We start from the raw sequence: 22771 nt of genomic DNA, 5'->3' as shown, positions 1-22771 counted from the left end.
ATAAATTTCCTAATAATATTCATCTTTGGAAAGTGTCGTATTAACATAAACTATATAAGTTAAGACAGAATTAAAAAAAATTTAAAATAAATTATATGATCTAATTATTTTAAAACATTTATAAAAATGTGGTACCGCTAGGTTAGCAGCCCCTTATCACTGTTCCACGTCACTAGGAAAGAGTTTAATAGAGATCCAAATTTACAAGTATATGGGTGGAGATCCGCATAGGGATAAAATCTTGTGTTCAGTTTTAACTCCCAATCATTACAATTATTATCTTATACACTTACTAATTGAGCCAACCTAGGGTTAAAATGTTAAACCAGATAACACTGAATCTGGGGCGATTGACATGACCTCATGGAAGTTTTCCACCAAATATCAGGATAAATCAGAAAGCGCTCGTAACAGTTTGCCTAAAAGTTCAGCATCATGTGATTGCACACTCCATTTAGAAAAAAAAATTCCTATAAATATGTTAGAGTTGGGGGATCAAATCGTAGACGTCTGGATGACAACTTAGTGTTCTTTTGCAGCACCATAGCTACGAGGGCAAAAACATTGAACTAGGTAACATCGAACCTATGACAATCAGTCCAACCCCACGGAAGCTTTCTATCGACTATCAGAATAAATCAGGAAATACTAGCTCAAGACGACCCAGAAATCCAGCATCCCGTTGTTGTGTACCTCATTTGAAAGAAAAATCCTTACAAATACGCCGTAGCTGAGAATCAAACTTCGGATACTAGGATGACAACTTGGTGCCCTTCCACTATATCGTAGCCCCGAGGGTAAAATATATTGAATCAGGTAACATTGAACCTATGACAACCGGTTCGATCTCACGGAAGCTTTCCACTAACTGCCATGGTAAATCAGGAAGTGCTAACTGCGAACGGTCCAGAAGCACAACATCACATGATTATACACCCCACCCCATTTTTTTTAAAAAATATATCTATAAATATATTAGAACGGAAGATCGAATCATATATTCCTGAATAATAACTGCGCTTAAATTAAATTGTTTCTAAATAATATCAAAGGTTTGCACTAGAATTTTATTATTATTATTATTATTATTATTATTAGTGAATTTGATTGATAAAACATAATAGATAATAAATGGCATAATTATTTTCTATAAATAAAATATAAAAAAAAATAGAAATAATGTTTTATTAGTTCAATTTGTGAAATATAAACTTCCATTTAGCATGATTAATCATCCCATTTGACTAGACCACACAACTTATCTTTGGTTCGACTGGCTCATCGTAGAATTTGATCGACACAATTGGCTTGTTCGACTTAATAACTAGTACATCAAAATAGATAGACCTATTTTTTATGTCAAGTTCTATAGCTCTTCATTTAAGTTTTTTTCTTCCATGAAACCTCCCATCTTTGAATACCATCAACATTATTAAACGAGATAAATGTCGAAAGTACATAACAATTAATTGTTCCCATAACTGCTACCTAAATTATGTATGAAGTTTGCCATCATTCATTGGCAATGGAATCCAACCGAGCTAGATACTCCGCGATCGCCTCTCCTTCCTTGGTTACCTCAATGTCGTAGTCAGCCAATGCATCCCCTGTCAGATCATTCGCAAGCTCATCTTCCATGGCTTTGTCCCTCATGGTTTTGTCCCTCGGATGTGTGTGCCTCACTTCTTTATCTTCTTCTATTCCCTCGTCCATCTGGTCTTCGTTGCTCGGGGCATTTGATGGGCCTTCCCCAGCATCCATTGGTTGATCGCAAATCGGAAGGTTATTGTTTCCTGAACTTTCTCCGACAAGTATGTTCAGTGCCTCATCCATTGTTTGTGATCTTGCCACAGCGGCAACAGCTGCAAATACACAGTTGGATGCTCTAGAGCCATCAAGGTGAAAGGCTCCCTTAGAAAGAAAGAGGATTGAAAGAATCAATTGGAGTACCTGATGATCGATCGTACCCCATGGAGACTAGTTCCTTAACATCTGCCTCTGTCCGTCTTGCTCTTCTTCGTTTCTTTCTGTTCTCAAGTTGGCTCTTTTGATCGATAGGTCCTTGGTCAGTCGAAATGAGTGGAGACTAATGAAGCGGAAAATCAAAGAACAGAAATCCAAGTACCTGAAGAAGAAAGTTTCTTTCGGGATCTGTCAAAAGATCCAATGCTTTCTGGGTATCGTTTTCATTAACTCGAAGAGCCTCTGCGGCAAGATCTCTCTGAAAACTGCAAAGATGATCAGCAAAGATATATATACAAATCTTGTAAGCTAGACACCGCTACTTCTATTGGCATCCCAACTGTATTATCCAATTTACATAAATCTTATTCATTCCCTATAGCCTACAGGAAACTTGAAAGGAAATTCGATTATAGCATTCAAACTAGAATGAAGATTATTTTCCGAATTCACAAGAATCATAATGCTTTCTCTAAGGACCAATATACAATACAAGTGACAATACATATTTCATCCACAAGTACCCTGGAAATTCCGGTTCGAGCACGTGGAAACATATGATTTTTTTTTCTTGTGTGCATACCAAAAGAAATCCCCCGGCTCAAAATATCCTCATCTTCCAAGCTTTATCCATATCATATCAGCAAAGAAGGTACTCAATGACTCATATAACTTGAAGCATATGCTATGTATGCATTTTATGATGGAAATATCAAACCACATAGTTTGCAATTGCTTACCTTAGAGAAACCAAATAATCTAACAGTTGCAAATCGATGGGCTTGTTCATAGGAGTAGCACCGTATTTCTGCTGTTCGCTGTAAATTCATACAATTAATTCCATGCTTAGATCAATAAAATAAAAGGCTTCTGTGGACAGGAATAGAGTTGTACCGAATCTCAGCTTCTCGTTGAAGGTTTTCCTGTTCTCTGAGAATTTTCTTATCTTGCTCCTCAACCAGGAATTGAACTGCCATCTGAATGTCATTACCAGTCATTCTTAATGCCCTCTTTGCTTTATTCTCTTTGTAACCCATTCCTATAAGTATTGATAAACCTTCATCTGGTACTTGAAGCTGAAAGCATTGATATTCATTAGATGGCATAAAAGATGTTTGTTAAATACGTGAATGGACTTCCACTGTTACGTAATATAACACAAACAATATTTGAAGATTGGTAGGCTTGCATATTTGAAGATTCCAGATGTTTTTCAGTGGTCTAATCAGATATTCCACCTTTTTATTTGGGTTAGGACTTTTTGGAGAGTGTTTCTAGTATCCATTGACAATAAAAATATATATTCTAGTATTTTCTGTAACATCAAAAGTTAATGTATGCAATCATAAGTGATAAAAGATCTTTTGCAACTATAATTTAAGACGGAAAATATTCTACTAAAAGCCACTAGAAATCTAGAAGTACTTGTGCATATCTAGCTTGTGCAGAGCACAAAGCTCTGCGAGCTTCTCTGAAGTTGTTACTATGAAAAGCCACCACCCCTTCCAATAGCTCCAGTCTAAGATATCTGTCCAAGATGAAAAGATGTTGTTTAAACAAGGAATTCAAAGGGTATCATTCACAATATGTAATAGAAATAAATGAGCAAAGAGATTCTCACATTGCATGTTCTGCTCGATAACCAGTATGGAGCTTCAAGCGATCTGAATCTTTACCATGGCAGCGTTCAAAACCCTTTCGAGCCATGTTTAGGCGTACACCAGCCACTGCCAGGCATGATATGTCTTGAAGCATGAAATAGCACCATACAACATCTAGTTGAAGCATTGGTACGTTGTCAACTATCTGAAAACAAGCCGAAAAAATGGTGAATGCCAACAAATATTTTGTATGCCAACAGACAAATCAATGATTTACTTTACCTCAGTAAATTTAGGATCACAGAGAGATAAAGCCTCCTGCAATAATGAAGATAAGATCTTCAGTATCATGTATAATGCCTATTCCTATAGCTAACTTTTCCTTGAGATTCATATAGGTCTAATAGCGTTGTTAGTATTATAGCACAATTAATTAATTATCGAGAAGTAGGGTAACTAGCCTCTCCCATGAGTAGAACATCCAAGGCCTGCCTAAACTCCTGTTTTTTAATGAGGCTTCTGGCATTGTTGTGCAGCATTAGACCTAACATTAATGACCTGCACAGATCATCAAGCTCTTGTGATAATAGTCATTAGTTAACAAAACAACATTCAAGTCTCCAAGATCAAAATATTACACAAACAAAAAAAATTACAAAACTATACTTTCGGTCTGATTCAGATTCCAGAACCATTTTTTGACCACTCTGATTCTCGAGCTCTAGACTGTAGTTTTCCATTGGAAGCGAACCATCAGCATGCCTTTCAGTTAAAGCTTTAGCAGCATCCCTGTAAAGTAGTGAAGTGATTGAGTTTTAAGAAAACATAAATCAATATTAGCTCAGGTTACAAAATTAATTATGTCAAACAATAACATGAGCATGACTAATCAATCATTCTAGAGGAAGTGGAAATATTATTTACTCATTACTTGTGCTCTATTCTAAACTGCACTGGCAGAGACAAAAAAAAATGTGGAGGTCCCAGCACATACTTGATCCAGTATCAAAGTTTAAAAGGGAAGCATAAAAAATTATCAGCCTCAAATGTAAGTTGATATAATGATATTAGAAACAGTTTGAAGTTCAATTTCTTGATAAAATCATTGATGTTTACCTAAATTCTACTTTGTGTTTTCTATTTCTACTCAAGAAGGGAAATAAAGAACGAGGGCAGTCCACCCAGAGGGTACCATTCTCTACCAACAATTTGTGATTTTTTTTCTTGGGCCAAATACAATCCTTAGTCTTTCTTAACCTAAATAGGATCTTGCAGACCATAATCAATCTTAATATTTTTCAAGTGTCCAGACTATGTTCCTTGTTTTTAGGAATGACAGCAATGCCACAGGGTGAAAGATGAATTCATAATAGAAAACCATACAGATATGGCCAACAATAGTAGGCAGAACTATGCAGAACTCCTATTTCCAATGCACTTCGATTATGAAGTGGTTTCCGCGCATGAATCAGGTATTCTTTTTTGCGTCCATGACAAGGGCCAAATCGTTCATGACAAATTCAACACAAATTAATACTCATCTCCGCTCGAAAATCCCAGTCCTACTCTCTGAGTAAACGATAAATCAGTACAACAATTTTTTAATTTTTTTTTATGTGTCCCTAAACAATAACAGAACAGTTCGACTTGATTGACCATAGTTTCAACGATTTCAAAGCTGCTGCAGCAACATTAGATCAAATTTATCTAAACTAGAGCCGTAAATCACGAAAATTAAAAGACAAACTTTTTATCGAGTAAAAAAATTATCTTACAAAGCGAAAGCAAAACACTAAAAAGGAGAAAGGGCAGAAAGAGCAAGGAGAAAAAAAAACTCACTTGATTCTCGCCAGCTTCTTGGCACGCTCGTCCTCGGCAGCGGCCTGATCATCGATCGCCTTCCCCTGGTCGTCCTGCTTGATGGAGAGCACCCTGGCGTTGTTCTTAAACCCCAACTGCGCCAGCGACTTCCCCGGGTCGTCATCCCTCAAGATCTTCCCTCCGAATATTAATTTGACGAGTGCCGGGGCGACAGCCCCCCGCCTCGCCACTTCTTCGCGGAGCATCGGCAGCGTCCAGGCCTCCAGTTCAACCTCGACCGCCCCCGACCAAGCTCCAGCGATCCTCACCTTAGCCTTAGCCGCGGAATCCGTGGCGGAGGAACCAATCGACGCCGACGAACATGTCTTCTTCGCTTCCTCCATCGAATTCGACGGGTTTGTCATCGTAATCGCAGAGAAGAAGCAGCAAAGCCCAAGGCAAGGAGACGAAGCCTTCAATTATTCGAGGGCTAATTTATAGAAAAAACCTTGGCCTGCACATATTTCCTACAACCCCTTAAAAAGTACAAATTTCCATGTCAATTCTTCAGACGTTGCAAAAAAATCGCTACAGCCCCTTGTTTTTAGACGTAATCACAAACAGAATCATTATTTAAAAAGTTAATTGTTATATCAATTTAAGGAAAACAATGAATATCTAATAATGCTCAAACTCAATGAAAAAAATCAGTCTAAATCTGAATAAATTTAGGTTTGTGTTGGCTCAATTATCTTATCCAATAATCTTGAAAAAATTTCTCCATTAACGAAATTTGATAATTTTTTATGAATGATTCTTTGCGAGATTCCCCCTGGAGTAATTTTACATTCGCAAGGGACACGCATGCAAAAAGAACCGGGTGGGCTATTCGTGTCTCCTCTGTTCGACTGGGAACCCAGAAAAAGACCAACGAATGTTAATCGTTAACTTGCTTGGCTAGCAAGTTAACTTTTTTTTTAGTTTTCCAAAATCCTTCTTATTTGCCTTTTAATTCTAAATTTCTTGTAAATATTATTTTAATAATTTAAAAAATAGAGGTGTTGATACCAGATATGATCCTCCAAGAATCAAGGAATAATTATCACTGAATTAATCGGAATACATTGAGCAGATCTCTTTCCTCTTTCACCACCTTCAATTCTCCGTCTGTTTTCGATACGTCGTCGTTCAGTACTTGAGGCCGCCGAGGTAGCGGATGCTGGCGTAGGGGATCCACAGGTTCCCTTTGATGAAGGAGTTCACCGTGAACCGCTGCGCCGTCGGCTTGTCGATGACGTGGAAGCCTCGCCACTTGACGCGTCCGCTGGTGCCGGCGCCGGGGCCGCGGTTGCCGTACTCGGCGTAGTACAGGGTGTCCAAGTAAAGGTTGCCGTCCCACGGCATCCACCCTTCGGGCCGGATGAGGTCGCCGACGGTGGACTCCATCACGACCGTACGCGAGTAGGCCTTCCATGGCCGCCCGAGGAAGCTGGGGATCCTCAGCCGGTCGGGGAACAGCCTCTTGTCTGGCAGGATCCGGCAATTCTGATAATGAGTCAATGGCGGCGCTCAATGGGGTGTTGGATATATCGATGGGCAAAGCTAAAACTACGGCCGGGAAAAATCCGAATACTTATTACTTGGATGACGAGGCCGGTGTTGGAGCGCGCTTCTTTTCGGCCGTGGGCGGTGACGGTGTTCTGCTGCCCGTCCATGCCGCGGCGAACGATGATGAGGCAGTTCTGGAGGACGGCGGCGGAGTCACCGAAGATGAAGTCGACGGTGCCGGAGATGACGCAGTTGCGGTAGAACTGGCGGTGGGTGTGGGCGTAGAGGGTGTCCTGGTACCCGTCCATCCGGCAATTGAAGAAGGCAGCCATGTCCGACTGCACCCGGAGCGCCACCGCCTGGTGCTTCTGCGGCCCCGCCGTGTTGCTGAACCCCATCGACTTCGCGATGAAGCCCTGTCCCACCACCGCTGCACAATTGTAATCCACGATCATTAATGATCGGTTAATTCAACCGGCCGGTAGGTCGGAATTGAGAGAGGGCTACCGAAGGTGGCGGTGTTCATGGTGCCGACCCCGTCGACGTAGTTCTTGCTGCCTGTGACGATCGTCTTCCTCGGCCCGTCGCCGTACATGAACACTCTGTTCATGTCTTTTGTCACCTTCACGTACTCTTTGTACACCCCTGCCTTCACGTAGATCACGTACCTCCCGGCGTAGTTCTTCGGCATCGCCGTCAGGGCCTGGTTTATGCTACTGAAATCTCCTCTCCCGTCCTGCGCCACCACCACGTTCGGCCTCAGCTCTCCCCTCGACTGCGCCGCCACCAACTTCCGATCGTGCTGAGAGAACCAGGAAGGGTGCTTGCCTTCTTCCGCCGACAACAACCGCCGCCCTGATGAGGTAAGTTTGAAAGAATTAAGCAGGGGGCTGAGGATGTCGACGAAGGCGATGGCATTGCTGGTGGCCTGCGACGCCGTCTCCATGCCCCCCTTCCTCATCGCGTCCTGCAGCTCAGGCTGGGTGATGCCGTCGACGCAGGTCTCCTGGTAGGTGAGCACTGCCGAGAGCCACGTCTTGATGTCGTCGGCTTTCCGCGCCACGTCGTCGGACTCCGTGATCGCCGCCTGCAGCTCCTCGGTGGCGAAATCTAGCAGCGACTTGCAGTCGGCGAAGGCGTTGCGGTTGAACTCGTCGGCGGCGCCGGCGCTGACGTTGTCGCTGAGGCGGTGGGCGTCGGACACGGAAACCACGGCGGCTTCGAACGCGGCCCGGATGATGGCTTTTGGCTGGGCGGCAGAGGAGTTGACGTGGCCGCCGACAGTGCGCATGCACAGCTCGCTGTAATCGGTCTGCCCACACAGGGATTTGATAGACGTGGGGTCATCCGACGATGGCGGCGGCGGCTTGTGGCGGTAGGTGTACACCGTCCCGACAACGGCCATCACCGCCGCCACCACGAGGACGGCAGCGAAGGAGCCGATCACGGCCTTAATATTCGCCATTTTGGGTTATTAATTAAATTTATTTATTTTAGGAGCCGAAGCCCCTGGTGGTGGAGAGAGAGGAGGAGAGAGAGGAACTGAAGGAGTGTTTATATACCAAGGCAGGATAAGAGATTGAACTAAATTGTAAACGACAAGCCTCGATTTCCTCTCGATCTTTCCAAATTTAGGGATTTTAAGTTGATGGTCAAACACAATTGAGCACAAAGTCAGCGAGCTAAGTTGACTTTCAATCTCAAGTAGAAATGGTCAGAGAAAGAGAGGTAATTCAGCCCATTATGGGCCCAATAAAGGGCCGAATAAAGAATGCAGGCCGAAATAGGCCCAACAAGAGGGATTGCTTAGCCTGGATCTTTTGGAAGCGGAGACGCCGTGGAGACGAAGTGATGGCAGGGTCGGGCGAATGGCTGGAGGCGGCGCTGGTGGAGCTCTCCGGAAGGATGGAGGCGGGCTTGTCCCTCGACAGGGATCTCATCCATGGTCTCGTCTCCTTCTGCGAGCTCGCCCCGCCGCAAGATGCCGCTGATTACCTTAACGTGAGCACCCTCTGCCATATTCTCTCCCTCTCTCTATTTTTTTTTTTGTCTCCCTTTCGATCCTCGCGCGCCTAAATATCTCTCCTTTGCGATAGATGTCAGTAATCGGTCATCTTTACTGGTGAAATTGCTGGAGAAGGTAATGATTTTTTTTTTTTTAATAGGCTAGGTTTTCTATTCGTCCCTCTCATGCCTATTGTGACATAGATGCATATGGGGTTGAAGAACTCATTCCATTATCACGGGAAGGGGTGCCACTCAATCTAACGACCTCATCTAAGAGAATAAGTCTGAAACACCCGTACTTCAATAAGAATAAGATAGATAAACAAAAAAGTAGGATCTTTTATGTTTTAAATGTGAATCAGATAAAACTCCGTATTTTAGAAGGATAAGATATATTTGGAAACATGTTTAGTAGTTATGAAGGGATGAATTCTGGTATTGTGCAGCATTTAGTCCATGTTTTTTTAGGGTTCTTCCTATTTAAGGTATTTTATTGACTTTTCTATTAAATTTCTTAGTTCTTTAAACTGCTGTAATTCCTGTGCAACTACAATTCTGCAGAATATCGTTGGCCAGGAAACTGGACAACCTATAATTCAAGAATATATGAAGCGAAGGGGTGTTGTTGATTCTTCTGCTAAGACCTCTGACATAAAAGCATCAAGCTTTAAACCATATGTAAAGCCACCAGCAGAAGAGGATAAGATTGTTGCGGTGAAGAAGCAAACAAGAGTTTCCAGAGAAACAAATGCTTCATTGATCCAAGACACGATCAATCAAAATGAAAATGAGCCAAGAGGTGCCTCTAAAGGCAACTCAGCTGTTTCAAAAAAGAAAAAAAGTGGCAGAGTTATCACTCTCGCCGAGGCAGCGAAAGGTACTGTTGTATTCCAGCAAGGTAAGCCATGTTCATGCCAAGCTCGACGACACAAGCTGGTAAGCAACTGCCTATCTTGTGGTAAGATAGTATGTGAACAAGAAGGCGAAGGCCCCTGTAATTTTTGTGGTGCGCTTGTGCTTAAAGAAGGGAGTACATATGCTGGTCTATCAGACATGGCAGTTCCTCTTTCTGAAGCTGAAGCTGCAGCAGAGGCATATTCAAAAAGACTTGTAGAATATGATAGGAACTCTGCAGCAAGGACTAAAGTTATTGATGATCAGAGTGACTATTACGAGATTGAAGGAAATAGCTGGTTGTCTGCAGAGGTCTAATTCTTAAACCTTCTGGATTTCATCATCATCAAATTTGTGATTTCCTTGAAATGCTTCTTTTTTTCATACTAATGCATTAATGCATGATCTTTCTATTTGCCTCTGTCCAAAAATGGCTAATCAATGTCTAATATTTGGTTACTTTTACTCATCTCATTCTTAATACCAGAGGTTCAGTTTTAAGCTTTATCAAAACATGAACAACTAATTCAATGAATCATTGCTAACAAAGAATAGAAATATGATGTTTTGCACTGTGTTAATATGTTGTATTTGAGCTGGCTCACTTCCTAACTGGTTTCTCGTGATAAAGAAAATGTAGCTTTTGTATTCCAGTAAGACAAGTCAGAGGAGGACTAAATAATTAGTTATTTCATTTAGATTTAGTTATTATTATTCACATGGACATAAAATAATAAAAAAGGCAGCCCGGTGTACAAAGCTCCCGCCTTACCTTACTTTTTGCAAGAGGTTGTTTCCAGTTTCGAACCCGTGACCTAAAAGTCACAAAGCAACAACTTTATCGTTGTGCTAAGACTTCCCTTCACAAAGTTGTATGAGCTCTGACATTCTGTATCCTCTTTCATCATCCTCCATCTGCAATAGAGTGTAACGTGATAGAGAGAGGATTAGGGTTGACCAATACTCCAAATCATCATCAGAAGATTCCCTTGTGCTTCTCTGCTAGACTTAAATTAGCCATGAACTGTTATGGTCGGTAAATTGATTGAATATGTCTGGCAATTTGGTGCTCAGTCCTTTGTCAACTCTGTTCTGTTGGTGGTGAGCTCATTTCTTCTTTGATTTTGGAGTGAATCTATTGGCGAACTCGATTGATGATGGAATTCTTCTATCCTTGCACCATCTACTCTAATATTAAAAGAATTGCTTCATTTGATTCCCCAATCGACTTGCTTTATCATCAATTATTTAGATATGAATCGTGGTGGTTATCCCTTCTTGTGCTTCATTTAAGAAATGCTTCTATTAATGTGTTATATGCTGGTACTTTGTCGGCCAGAAGAACCATTCCACAAGGTGCTTGAGACACCACATAGCCTTCTTGTTCACCGTGAACGTTCAAGTTTGTATACTCTTAGTCTCTTTGAATGCACTGGCTCCAACTTGTCGTTATTCTTGTGGAAGTGCCTTAAATTTGCAACTAAACCTGATCTTCAGACAAATGCTTATCTTGCAGGAGAAACAACTTATACAGAAGAAGAAAAAGGAAATTGAGGAAGCTGACGAAGCGCGGAGAGGAAAAGTTGTTGTCACATTCGACTTGCTTGGACGCAAGGTTGCTTTTAATGATATTTTGTGCAACAATTTTCTTTTGAAATGTTTGCTACTAGTAACATACATCATATTGTTCCGTCTTTGTCAGATATTCATGGTATACCCTTGATTTAGACATCTTGATTATAATTAATGTGAATTTGTCGGGTTTTTGGCTTGCTAGAACCAATAAAATAGACAAAGCTTTGTGCATTACTTTCTTCTTGAAATGCTCTAGTGGAGAAATATGTTTGCAGTTGACACTCTTTCTACTAGATCAGTACGCTAAAAAAATTTAACATCATCTTCCTAAATCTATTTTCACCACATGCCAGTACATGTTTTGCGCAGGTGATATTGAACAAGGATGAAGCCTTGGACTCGGACTATGGTATACTAAGACCATCTGAAGAAAGGGAATCGAACCGCATAAAGCCTAACCCGACCATTAAGCTTCAGCCGGTCTTCGTCGAAACTGGTGCCAGAAGGGTTCCAGCCAAAGGAAAACCAAACATTAGAATGAGAAAGGGTTTATGCCTGGAAATAAGTGGCAGAGTGCAGCATGATAACAATGAGTTGCTCCAGTTGGATACTGATGGTGTCGAGAGCGCTAGTGTTTCAGGCGCAGGTGCTGGGGTTTTGGCGAGATGAAGTTGACGAACAAGAGTGCTCTGTATCTACCAACTAAAAGTAATTTAGGACCTTTTTTCAGAATAGAGAAGCATTTTGTTAACCTGTATCTTTTATTATGGTATAATGCTCAAGATACAAGTGTCTGGTTGTTCAATTCTATTTCTAGGGAAAAGCTGGGGAAGATATTTTAAAAATTGCAAAATCTTTTTCATCCGATTATTTTTAAGCAAGAAAAATCATATTTCAAAATTTTATTTATCAAAATATAAGAATATTAATGAAGATTACATCGGAAAAGGGAAAAATTATATTTGGAATAAACTTTTTAAACGCGAAAATTTTATCTAAAAGAAAAGGAAAGGAAGCAAAAGAAAAAAAAATATCATTAAAGGAAGATTTTATTTCTTTTTTTTATTATTTTTTTCCACATGAGAAACATCCATCATAGTTTGTTCATTTATCCACATTCCTCTAGTATGTTCATTTATCAACATTTCTCGTCGGATGAATCTAGTGACCAGCGCATGAAATATTATCATCATTAGATTTGAGATTCGAATCTCGACAAAATCGAGATAAATACCTCCTTTATGTGCTAGTTATTATTCCAAAGACTAATAACTGACGGAAATACTAAGAACGAGCGAATTCACGTTTTGTCATCATCTATCGACATTCCTCTCTACATTATCACCCTCTAGGTATAAAAAACATCGCACCCATGATTATTGCCAGCTCAAAAAAAAAACATCAAGTCACCGTAGAGCAACCAAAGAAATCCGTTGACGATCTAGAAATTATGAGATATGACCATGTGCATTGCCCAATGAAAAATTTGAGATCAAGATCATGAACTCAACCCACAATTTCAAAGGCCGACCAAACAATATTTCTCATTTTATGTTGGTGGCTCGGCCAGAGACATTGAAATTGGTTACATCTTTTTAAGTAACCTTAGTAGCTTGACCAAGAGCATTGAAATTAATATAGCTCTAGTAGAGAAATAGCTGCGGTCACTCACACTCATGGAAATCTTCCACCAGCAGATTGCCTTTAGGGTAGTCCTGGAGTGATCCTCATGAATTCACTGAAGGGAAGAGATGTCTTAGCAAATATATAAAAGATATTCAAAAAACAAAGAAGCAAAAAAAAATTCAAATGTTTTATCAGAAAAAAAAAAAGATTTTTCTGTACGACATTGCAGCCACTAATTCACAACTCGAATTGTGAATTTGTTACAGATTCCAAGTCAGCTTGAACCTACGGTTGGACCCGACATCAATTGGGGAACAAGTCAGAGGGGAGCCCAAGTTAGGAAAAGTTTGCAAGAGTTATGGTTAGGTCGAGTAGAATTCGCCCGAACTAGATTTAGTAGTTCAGCCGACAGACAGAGGTAGGAGGAACAGGGCATAGTAGAGTTCAACTTGTGATAATTGCTTGGGGTTCATCCAAGTTGAACTAGCTTGGGCCACAAAGAAGGAATATGGACTGATACAAAAATACCAAGTCGAGATGGTTTGGGGCAGTCATGGAACAAAGTGAAAATGGCAATGGCTTGAAGTGGAACGAAGTGTGGACGGAGGATAGTGTGGTCGGGGGATGCCCAAATCGGGAGTTATTATTCTGGGCTTGTTTAGATTCTGCCAGAATTTTCCAAAAGATTGGCATTGTCTCCTTTTACAGGTCTTGAAGTGAGTGCCCCATTCAATGGCGTCCAGCCATTTCAATGCCGTCCAGCCATGCATCACCTAACTAATGGATGATTCAATTGTCCTCCATTGCAACAATTCCTCCCAGCCTAAATGCGTATCGCTCTCCTAATTAAATCTGGTTTCCCAGATCATGCATTGTTCACACCATTAGCACTCTGCTCCCTACATGTCTCCATCCACAGGTGGCAAGACTAAACTGATCGTTTACCCATATTACCTGTGCATAAATAGAAGGGGAGAAACATGGATGTCACAAAAATGAAGATGTTTTGACATTGAAGAATAGACACCAAGCAAGACATCGAACACTAGACACCAAGTTTTTTGGATCCGAAATTTACTTGGGGATTCTGTAGGAGGCCAATTCCACTAGTAAAAGAAGTTAATACTAGCATGCATCTCCCATTGGTTCATGTATGGCGTATCCACAGACCCCGTGGGTCATCCGAGACGGTATGGGGCGGGAATTGCTGCAATGAGGCCGCCGGGTCGAAACTCAGTGGCAGCGGGGGAATAAATCCCCTATCCCTGTATCCCACCCGGTTCGTCCCATACTAACTCGGGTGCTACGATTTACCTCCCTCACGATGGCCGTGGGTCCGGTCGGTGGGGGCCCTGGGGGCGAGGGCTTCGCCTTTTGCTGCAATGTATGGCGTATCCACAAGAATGTAATGCAATGCAATGCATCGCCAACTGCCACATTTAAGTAGGTATCCATGCATTTAATATCACTCCATTCCTAACAACATTAAAATTTTACATGCACAACATTATATATATATATAATAATATCCACATACACACATACAAAAAAAAACCTTTTCATTATTTTGATTTCTAACTGTAAAAGGTAGTTGCAGTTACATTCATAAATATGTGTGAGAGAGAATAATTAATTTCTGAGCATTAATTGGGCAACATGCAGCAGCACTGCCCGCACACTGCACCATGATGAGGTGATGATGAACGTTGAGGTTTAATTATGTTGTTTCTCTGATGGACTTCAGTTGGTCGCAGGTTAGGTTGGGGAATAAATAAGGCCAACCTCCATGTTGAACCGGTTTTTTTAGCAATAAATAATGTTCAATGTATACATACATATAAGCTTGGTGGCTTAAAAAAATATATATAATAATTGTTGATACAGACAGCAACAATACGAGTAATTTGGCTACAGACATGGGTGTATGCATGTCGCTCTAATCGAGACCTTGGTGGTGCAGACTGGTGTGTTAATATTAAAATCTTCCTCTATATGAAAATAACAAAAATAATAATAATAAAAAAAGATATCACTCGAGGCATGGGAATCAATCAGACCATGGCTAGCTAGTCAATTGTGCATTGGCAGTAGAACAGGACATGAATACGTATGTAGTAGTTTTATCTCCTACAACTCCTAAATATGTAAACCAAGTCATGATCAACTTGTCTAATGTAAATATTATACTACCACACCGCGAGTAAACAAATTTCATGTTTTTTTTGATAATTCAGGTATCCAATTCTTCGAATTGATTAATTCTGAAAGTGACCAGCCGAGCCTAGCCCCAAGAAAAATTTCCATTAGTCGCCCATGGTAAATCAGGAAGCACTCGCAGAGGCCCATCCAAGAGGCCAACGTTCTAAGAGTTGTCATGCCATGGGAGGAAAATCCCTATAGTACACCGCAGTTGGAATTCGACCCTTAGATGTCTGGTTAACCGATTGAGGGTCATAACCGCTACACCATTGCTCCCGGGTTCTTTTCTTCACTTTTGTTTTTTTAGTAATCTAGGTATCCAGCTCTTCGAGCCAACTAATCCTGAAGCAACCGGCCCGGCTCCACAAAAGTTTCCCACTGACCGTCATGGTAAATCGGAAAGCACTAATGAAGGCCTATCCAATAGGCTAGCATTCTTAGGTCCGCTTCTCACTAGAGGAAAATTCCCCTACAGTGTGCCGTAGCTGAGACTCGAACGTTAGATCCTTTGATTATCCATTAGAAGGTGTAATCATTGCACCATTGCCCCAGGGGCTTCTTTTCTTCACTTTTTACATTCATGGATGGAAGACACAGCTACACATTAGTGCCAATAAGCATGGGCGCAACCCATGCATTATAAATAGGAACACAAATCCTGTGGAGAGACCGTCATAAGGTTTGCTACCGAAGACCCTTTCTTTACAACTCGATCTAATTAGGTTTTGTTTTGGGTTGTATCATCTCCTGTCTATGTATAATTTAGATTCAAGGACACAACCCTCCATAACAAAATCCTATATCAGGCCCTCCATAGGATTTGCATTACAATTAGAGTCCAACCTCTTCAATCACACAAAAATGGAGACATATTTTGGTATGCCCTCACTCGGAGCATTAGTCACTCTTCAGCTCCTTTATAATATAATATAAACATGACTGTCATGATTAGCCTTTAGGATCTTTTGTTCCTAATTAATACTCACAATTAGCCTAAACAATTCATATGTTTCATGTAGGATCTGAATTAGTCTATTAGAATTACTTCTGTTTCATTTTACTTTCGTTAGAAAGAAAGGTGGAATATATGCAATTTGAAACACAGTGAGTTAAAGCACATATATGCATGTAAGGTGTTAGGCATGCAGTCCATACATGTAGTACTCTAGCAGGGCATGTCTCTCTTCATCCCATGTAAGCTGTGAATGCCATGACCACTGTATGCCCATGTGAGTGCCTACATAGAATTTATCGCCTGAATTAATGTCTACATATGCCAAGGTAAGCCAACATGAAAAATTATTAATGTTAACGGACTCCGTAATCAACTCCCCTGCTGACAGTTTAGTTAATTGTTTGTAGGACCACAAGAACAAGGCCCTCCTTAAGTTGATCTCATTTTTCATCTTATGAAGGATACGTTTGAGTATTAAGATAGATGCTCAATGGTCCACGACTCATTGTCATGCCATGCTAACTCACGTGGTCATACTGACATGGCATAAGTCAGCTCCGACATGTGGAGTTTCACCTTCCACGTCAGATAATATATGACCCGATTTATCTATTTTTTAAAACAAAATTGGTATAATTTATACTTAACCTGTCTTAATGTCACTTCTCCCCTATAAAAATCTCAGGCTGGCACTTAGTTCATCACTTTAGAGTTCCTATTTGCTATTGCTGAAGACCACGATGTCCAGCAGGAGGTCCAGGATCTCAGAGGAAGAGATCAATGAGCTCATCTCCAACCTCCAGTTCCTTCTTCAAGACACACATCAACGACGTCGTGGCTCAAGCAGAGTAAGTTAATTACAAACAAGTAGTTATCAAGCATGCAATGTAATCACAGAATGCAATAATTTAATTATCAACCGTAAAAATAGAATGAATGAAGCTTACTTGCACACTGATGCTGCCTGATGCAGGCTTCTCCAGAAAACATCCTACACGAGACATGCAACTGCATCAAGAAACTTCACCAGGAGGTCGACGACCTCAGCAATCGGCTCTCAGCACTAATGGAAACAATGGATTTCAACAGTGCCCAGGTGGAGCTGTTGCAGAGTTTCTTCCATTCCTGATCAATCAGAATAGTGAATTTGGCGAGCATCTTGCTTCTAGCAAAGATCTATGATACATGCAAATAGTGTACTATGCAGATTGCTGTTCTGCATAAGTTATATAGTTCGCAATAACATATATATTTAATATGGTAGCTAGTACTTGCTATATGATATATTTGCTTATTTTCGTATGCAAATTCTTGAGGCCTGGTTCGAGTTGCTTTGTCTATAGACAATCAACCGATCACTACTTTGATTAAAGCATTCTACTGTTGCTACAGTTTGGCTTGTTTATACCAATGACATCTATTTCAGTTCACAATTAATATATAGTACAACTGCCTCCTGCATTCAATTGCATATTAAGGATCTTATCATTGTTTCATCAAGCAATATTTTATTTATATGTTCACCAGCTACTTTAATGATTTTAATCCAGTTGGCCAGATCCTTTTGTGGGAAAAGTCATACAGAATCACACGTGGAAAAAGAAGGTAACAAAATATACCAGCTGACAAAGAAAGAAAAAGAAACATAATTCTTGAAGTATATTATGAAAGAGAAGTTCTCTTCCTTCGATATCCAAATAAGTTGAATTTTACTGGTAAGTAAATCCTTAAAAAAGTTAAGCCAGAGATATTACAAAGGGAATACAAAAAAAAAGTCCAGATTATAGCAAGTAGTGTGATAGAGAATTGGAAGCGTGAAAAGGAAATAAGATGAAATTTTATGAACAGTTCGTTTCAAAAGATACATGCTCATGCATGGCATTTATCATAATAAATTTCAAGAAACTTGATATCAGACAACATGATATCTCACTACGAGGCATTCAAACCATAGAGACACTAAGAACCTACTATATTCATGGCAAGATATAAGGGGAAAAAAATACAAAGGTATGACAAGGTAGGCATGGTGTCTCTATACTCCACATTAGCTATTAAAGCTTTACTGAATCATATATTTTATGGATATTAATTACCCAATGAGCAATATTTCAAAATCTCAAATTGTTTTCCTGGCTGGAACTTGTTCACTAAATTTGGTGCCTCTAAACTCCACATTAGTTATTGAAACTTCAATGAATCATGTATGTTATGGAAATTTATTAGCAATAAGGAGATATTGAATTCCTGACTAAGACTTCTTGACTAAATTCGGTTAGCAGGTTAGTAGAGCGAGACATAATTGACTCTATAGGACGGTAACATTTAGGTTTCTAGAAGACTGTTCTTAAGATGGGTCAACTATACTTGTGCTAGTCTAGATCGATTACCACTCAGGAGTTGTGCACTCAATGATATGATCAGGCAGATGCAAAAATGGTAAATGTCAAATTCTCATAAGTTGGTCGTGGATAGCAAATTTTTTTATGGTCAGAAAATAAATTGAATCAATTAAATTGAAGGTGTGAGGAACAAATGAAGACCCCCAAAAAATTGACTTAAAACAAAAATATATGCAAATTTCTGCTTTCCTAGTGATTTTACCTAGAAGAGTTCAAGGATTGTATAATATTCATGTAGCCAAACCAACTATTTGCAATTCAATGTTTCTTGATGTTGTAAGATGCAACATGGTAATAATGATCCATAACAGTATGAAAATTGTTGTTTGTCTCTGCTAGTCCCTAGTAATCTTCATTCTGTTCCCTGATAATCTTCATCTCCAGGCCAAAGAGTGCAAGTGATCTCATTTGCTTCATTGAGAGAAGGTCTTTGGGTTGAACTACCATTCCCCTATTCTAAAGGAACATAAAACACAAATCCAATCATGTGAATAATTTGAGATCAAACAAACGCTTGATACAGTTATAAAAACATTCTGATTGATGGATAACTTGATACAGTCAAAAACATTCTAATTGACGAACAATCTCTCAACATGTCATAGCTGTAAAACTAGTCCAAAAAGTTGTTTCCCAAAAAGAAAAGTGTGTTCAGAGAATTCAATTATCATAGATAATTATACGTTAGTTTCCAAAATGGCCAACGGTTATGTACCAGATCAACAATCCTTCTGTCCTCTCTCGGAGGGACCTCTTCTCACTTATATCCACTCATATTAGGAATGCAAAGGCACAAGAGAATCTCCGAATCCCACCAAAAAATTGGTTCATAAAGGCAAAAGTCCACCCCCATTCTCCATCAGAATCCAACGACCCACAATATTCCACTAGATAATCACTTCCACACCCATACCTCCAAATAGGTCAAGCTGAGGATCAGGAACCCTTAGATCACCCAAAATCCTTTCCAAAATTCTCACAGGAAAAACCCTCTTTCGAATCAGCCGACGGCATAAACAAAGCAACTGGAGGAGCGTCAAGGAACCCTACCAAGCGTCTCGGAACACGAGTGCTAGGTCAAGTCGTCCTGCTCTAAACTGGAATCCTTCATCACAGCTGACGAACCTGAGGGCGGAAGCGATCGCCGGCGAGCAGACGCGAGGAATCGCAACGCCGGCGTCGGATCTCGGTTCTCGGCATGAATCGACCGACGAGAAAAAAGCGCTGACCAAAAATATCATGTTACACGTCAGCAGTTAAGAGTTGAGCGGGCCGAGCCCAAGCCTGGCCGACCGGATCTAATCAGGCTTTACGGCCCATGTCCGATTCTTAAGGCCTGCAAATTAAACTTCACACCTTGGATGAACTCGAGTTGAACTCGCTTCTTGAGTTCTTGTAGAGGTCTAAGTAGGCCACGTCGACTCCTGAATGGCCCGACACAGTACCAAATGGGTCGTGCTTACAAACTTTACAACTTGGACTGGTCGAGGTAAACCAAGTTATGCCCGAGGTGTAAAGCATATATGCGAAAGGAAAAGTATGAGGAACATAGTACTTAACTTAAACATGTAGGGTAAGACAAGACAAGGGATGGCTGTTTGATGTTAATTCATTGCCTAATCATGCTTATCATGGCCATTATTAAATATAAAATTGATTAGAAAGCCAAACAACAAGCAAGATAAGACGGATGAACGATAAGGATGGACCCATCATCATGGGCTACGTCGGTAGAATGGGACAAGACGACGATGTATTATTGTAGATTTAGATGTGAATGGATCGTAAAGGTGACTCATTAAGTCGTAATGATTATTGAATTGTTAAAGAACTTAGTTTTTAGTGAACCAAAATGAAAAAGAGTAGATTAATAAGATCAAACCTTATCAAACTAAAAAATATATATTAGTTTACCTTCTATATAGTAGAATTATTATGAGGAAAAGAATGAGAAGAAGAAGAAGAGAGTAAATAAAATTAGAGAAGAGAAAAGAAAAAGAAGTAAATTCCTCTCAATTCACTTTTTATAATTAAGTAAAGGAAAAGAGAGAAGATGATACATGATAATATAGCATTTGTCGTCATCTTCCTTGCCTACTTATGGAACCTCACCACATGTTCTTTGTTTACTTGTCTATCAAAATTTTTTATCTTGTTTTGATATGTTAGATTAAAAAGTGAAGTTTTTTCTCATAGACAAAGGTACCACGGACACACTTTGATTCTAAATTATCTTGATAGAATTTATAATTAATTTTCCATTTACTCTAAAATTTTAGTAAAATAATAAGAGAAAATGGGAAAAAAAACTTCTAATGTATATTGCACTTGGATTAATTAACACAACTCGAGAGTTTATGAACAAGTAAGCAAAAGCATGAAATGAATAATAGAGGATACATACGAGTGGCAAATAGGTGCAAATCTCACTTTAAGTGGTTCACTTCTTAGATGTAATCACTTAATTAGCGAGTGATTATGAGGTGGATTATATGTTATATTATCATGTCAATCTCTGTATGGTATAGTCGACGATGATGAGGTGCATGGCCTAATTAATTAATATAATTTGATGGAAAGGTGAATCTACTAAAGACAAGTCGGCCTATATATAACTGCCTTCCGACCAAGGTATATCATGGAAATGCGACGTCAGCAAGACGACAAACAGAGGAAGCCAGCGGACGTCGAGGGATGGGAAACAGGGGCAGAGCTGGGAGGCCCTGTTGGAGGAGATTACAGAGACAGAGATGAGAAAGAGAAAAGGCATGGGAGGGCCTCCCACTTCACGGCTGCTTTGCTTTGCTCGCTCAGTCCATAAGTCGATGTTGCTTGGTCGGTTGATGGGTTCGAGCCACTGGCAGCGGCCGCGGCAGTAGCAGCAGCACCACCACCAAGTGGGGGCGGAGCAAAAGGTACGGCCTCTCCCTACCGCCTCAGGGAGGGAGGGGCTGGTCCAGCCTGAGGTGGAAGCGGTTGGACCATCAATTCGGCTCATGTGCGCCGTGCCACAGCCGGTCCAGGCGTTGGGCCGGCGAGGAATTGGACAGCGCCAACGCACTACGCAGGCGGTGGTATATATAATGCCGAGGGTTTAGGGTTTAGGGACGCTCTTAATTACTTGGTGCATGATGAAGAGGCATCTGGTGGTGCTGAGGAGGTACGAGCCGGTGGGGAGAGTCCACGGAGGGGGGAGGAAGCAGGGGGAGGTGAGGTACGCGGAGTGCAGGAAGAACCACGCCGCCGCCACCGGCGGGTACGCCGTCGACGGATGCGCAGAGTTCATCGCCGCCGTCGGGGATGGAGGGGAAGGAGCGCTGCAGTGCGCAGTCTGCGGCTGCCACCGGAGCTTCCACCGGAGGGTGGTGGTCGACGTCCAGCCCCCGGCGGCGGAGGACGGCGACTGCGCGAGCTCACGCGCTCTGCAGTAGCCGTTAATTAATTTACTGCTATTATTTATTATTCTCATTATTGTTTGGAAGGTTTGTGTATGTGATGGTGATATTCAGAATATTATTCTCATCGAATTCAAAGTTTGGATTATGTGATATGGTTTTAATTTGATTAAAAGATATTTTCAGAGAATTAATTTCTCTGTATTTAAGCTTGTCCTTCTCTTCTTTACAAATATTAATATTAGTTTTGAAGTTCTTGATCTTTTATTTTTAAGGAAGTATTGTGAACTTTAGAAAACTTTTATAATGCGACCATTTTTCTCTTTCATCTTGTAGTCACGGCATTAACTTTATTCTTAATCTTAACTCAGGGGATTTTTTTTTTTAAATAAGAGTGAATAGTAAAATTTATTACGAAAATTGATAAAAAGTAATTTTTTTTCCGAGTTTAGATGAGAGTAATTAATATCTGGGATTTAAATTGTGGTACTTATTATTTATAATTTTTTCCTCAATTTAAATTCCGGTACATTCTATATTCGGGATTTAAATCCCGGAAGATTTTTTTTTTTTTGTACATAATAGGAATTTAAATCCCCCGGCACATTTGGTAATTTTTGCTATATAGCCGGGATTTAAATCCCGGCATAGTTAATTTTTTAAAATAATCCAGAATTTTTACCTGCCATTAAGTTTTAGTTTTTTTTTTTAAAAAAAATCAAACTAGTAATAAATTTATAAAAAATATTTAATATTTTAACTCCCATTAACTTTTTTTTTAAAAAAAAATTAGAAGTTAATTTTTTT

At 40.3% G+C, this 22771-nt stretch overlaps 4 protein-coding genes and 1 long non-coding RNA gene across 7 annotated transcripts; 2 read left to right on the top strand and 3 right to left on the bottom strand.

Moving 5' to 3' along the window:
* Positions 1 to 1410: 1410 nt before the first annotated feature.
* On the bottom strand, positions 1411 to 5850 carry LOC121970605 (NEDD8 ultimate buster 1-like). The gene is made up of 11 exons (XM_042521410.1): positions 5403 to 5850; positions 4230 to 4352; positions 4025 to 4121; positions 3846 to 3881; positions 3584 to 3768; positions 3388 to 3490; positions 2857 to 3038; positions 2703 to 2780; positions 2126 to 2228; positions 1951 to 2044; positions 1411 to 1862 (listed from the first exon to the last, which is right to left on the bottom strand). The coding sequence occupies exons 1-11, from the start codon at positions 5786 to 5788 to the stop codon at positions 1513 to 1515; spliced, it is 1737 nt and encodes a 578-aa protein (XP_042377344.1). The 5' UTR covers positions 5789 to 5850; the 3' UTR covers positions 1411 to 1512.
* Positions 5851 to 6551: 701 nt separating this feature from the next.
* Positions 6552 to 8392, bottom strand: LOC121972631 (pectinesterase-like). The gene is made up of 3 exons (XM_042524282.1): positions 7419 to 8392; positions 7004 to 7341; positions 6552 to 6908 (listed from the first exon to the last, which is right to left on the bottom strand). The coding sequence occupies exons 1-3, from the start codon at positions 8374 to 8376 to the stop codon at positions 6552 to 6554; spliced, it is 1653 nt and encodes a 550-aa protein (XP_042380216.1). The 5' UTR covers positions 8377 to 8392.
* A 326-nt stretch (positions 8393 to 8718) lies between these two features.
* On the top strand, positions 8719 to 12232 carry LOC121970604 (activating signal cointegrator 1-like). 2 transcript variants are annotated; one of them, XM_042521409.1, is made up of 5 exons: positions 8771 to 8912; positions 9008 to 9051; positions 9480 to 10124; positions 11329 to 11427; positions 11757 to 12232. In XM_042521409.1, exons 3-5 carry the CDS (start codon positions 9525 to 9527, stop codon positions 12054 to 12056), a joined length of 999 nt encoding a protein of 332 aa, XP_042377343.1. In that variant the 5' UTR covers positions 8771 to 8912; positions 9008 to 9051; positions 9480 to 9524; the 3' UTR covers positions 12057 to 12232. The 2 variants fall into 2 exon arrangements, with proteins under 2 accessions (XP_042377342.1, XP_042377343.1); XM_042521408.1 differs by lacking the exon at positions 9008 to 9051 and having other exon boundaries at positions 8719 to 8912.
* Positions 12233 to 12825: 593 nt separating this feature from the next.
* LOC121970603 lies at positions 12826 to 19793 on the bottom strand. 2 transcript variants are annotated; one of them, XR_006108982.1, is made up of 4 exons: positions 19285 to 19793; positions 17115 to 17292; positions 16368 to 16449; positions 12826 to 13125 (listed from the first exon to the last, which is right to left on the bottom strand). It is a non-coding gene; the product is annotated as an uncharacterized LOC121970603 (long non-coding RNA). The 2 variants fall into 2 exon arrangements; XR_006108981.1 differs by lacking the exon at positions 16368 to 16449.
* A 1461-nt stretch (positions 19794 to 21254) lies between these two features.
* On the top strand, positions 21255 to 22071 carry LOC121973562 (mini zinc finger protein 2-like). The gene has a single exon (XM_042524967.1). It carries the CDS (start codon positions 21698 to 21700, stop codon positions 21998 to 22000), a length of 303 nt encoding a protein of 100 aa, XP_042380901.1. The 5' UTR covers positions 21255 to 21697; the 3' UTR covers positions 22001 to 22071.
* The last annotated feature ends 700 nt before the right edge of the window (positions 22072 to 22771 follow it).

This window comes from Zingiber officinale, chromosome 4A (genome assembly GCF_018446385.1).
Source record: "Zingiber officinale cultivar Zhangliang chromosome 4A, Zo_v1.1, whole genome shotgun sequence".
NCBI classification, from domain to species: Eukaryota; Viridiplantae; Streptophyta; class Magnoliopsida; order Zingiberales; family Zingiberaceae; genus Zingiber; species Zingiber officinale.
Note: the sequence above shows the minus strand (reverse complement) of the source record. Positions and strands in the feature narration are given on the sequence as shown.

Coding starts and splice junctions, on each gene's coding strand:
- LOC121970605 (XM_042521410.1), bottom strand. CDS start 5,788: ATGACAAACCCGTCGAATTCGATGGAGGAAGCGAAGAAGACATGTTCG. Junction 3,882..4,024: donor ATGTTCTACTCATGGGAGAG/GCTAGTTACCCT, acceptor TCATTATTGCAG/GAGGCTTTATCTCTCTGTGA. Junction 3,769..3,845: donor GTGATCCTAAATTTACTGAG/GTAAAGTAAATC, acceptor GCTTGTTTTCAG/ATAGTTGACAACGTACCAAT.
- LOC121972631 (XM_042524282.1), bottom strand. CDS start 8,376: ATGGCGAATATTAAGGCCGTGATCGGCTCCTTCGCTGCCGTCCTCGTG. Junction 7,342..7,418: donor CATGAACACCGCCACCTTCG/GTAGCCCTCTCT, acceptor ACAATTGTGCAG/CGGTGGTGGGACAGGGCTTC. Junction 6,909..7,003: donor ACACCGGCCTCGTCATCCAA/GTAATAAGTATT, acceptor ACTCATTATCAG/AATTGCCGGATCCTGCCAGA.
- LOC121970604 (XM_042521408.1), top strand. CDS start 8,763: ATGGCAGGGTCGGGCGAATGGCTGGAGGCGGCGCTGGTGGAGCTCTCC. Junction 8,913..9,479: donor ATGCCGCTGATTACCTTAAC/GTGAGCACCCTC, acceptor ACAATTCTGCAG/AATATCGTTGGCCAGGAAAC. Junction 10,125..11,328: donor ATAGCTGGTTGTCTGCAGAG/GTCTAATTCTTA, acceptor CTTATCTTGCAG/GAGAAACAACTTATACAGAA.
- LOC121973562 (XM_042524967.1), top strand. CDS start 21,698: ATGATGAAGAGGCATCTGGTGGTGCTGAGGAGGTACGAGCCGGTGGGG.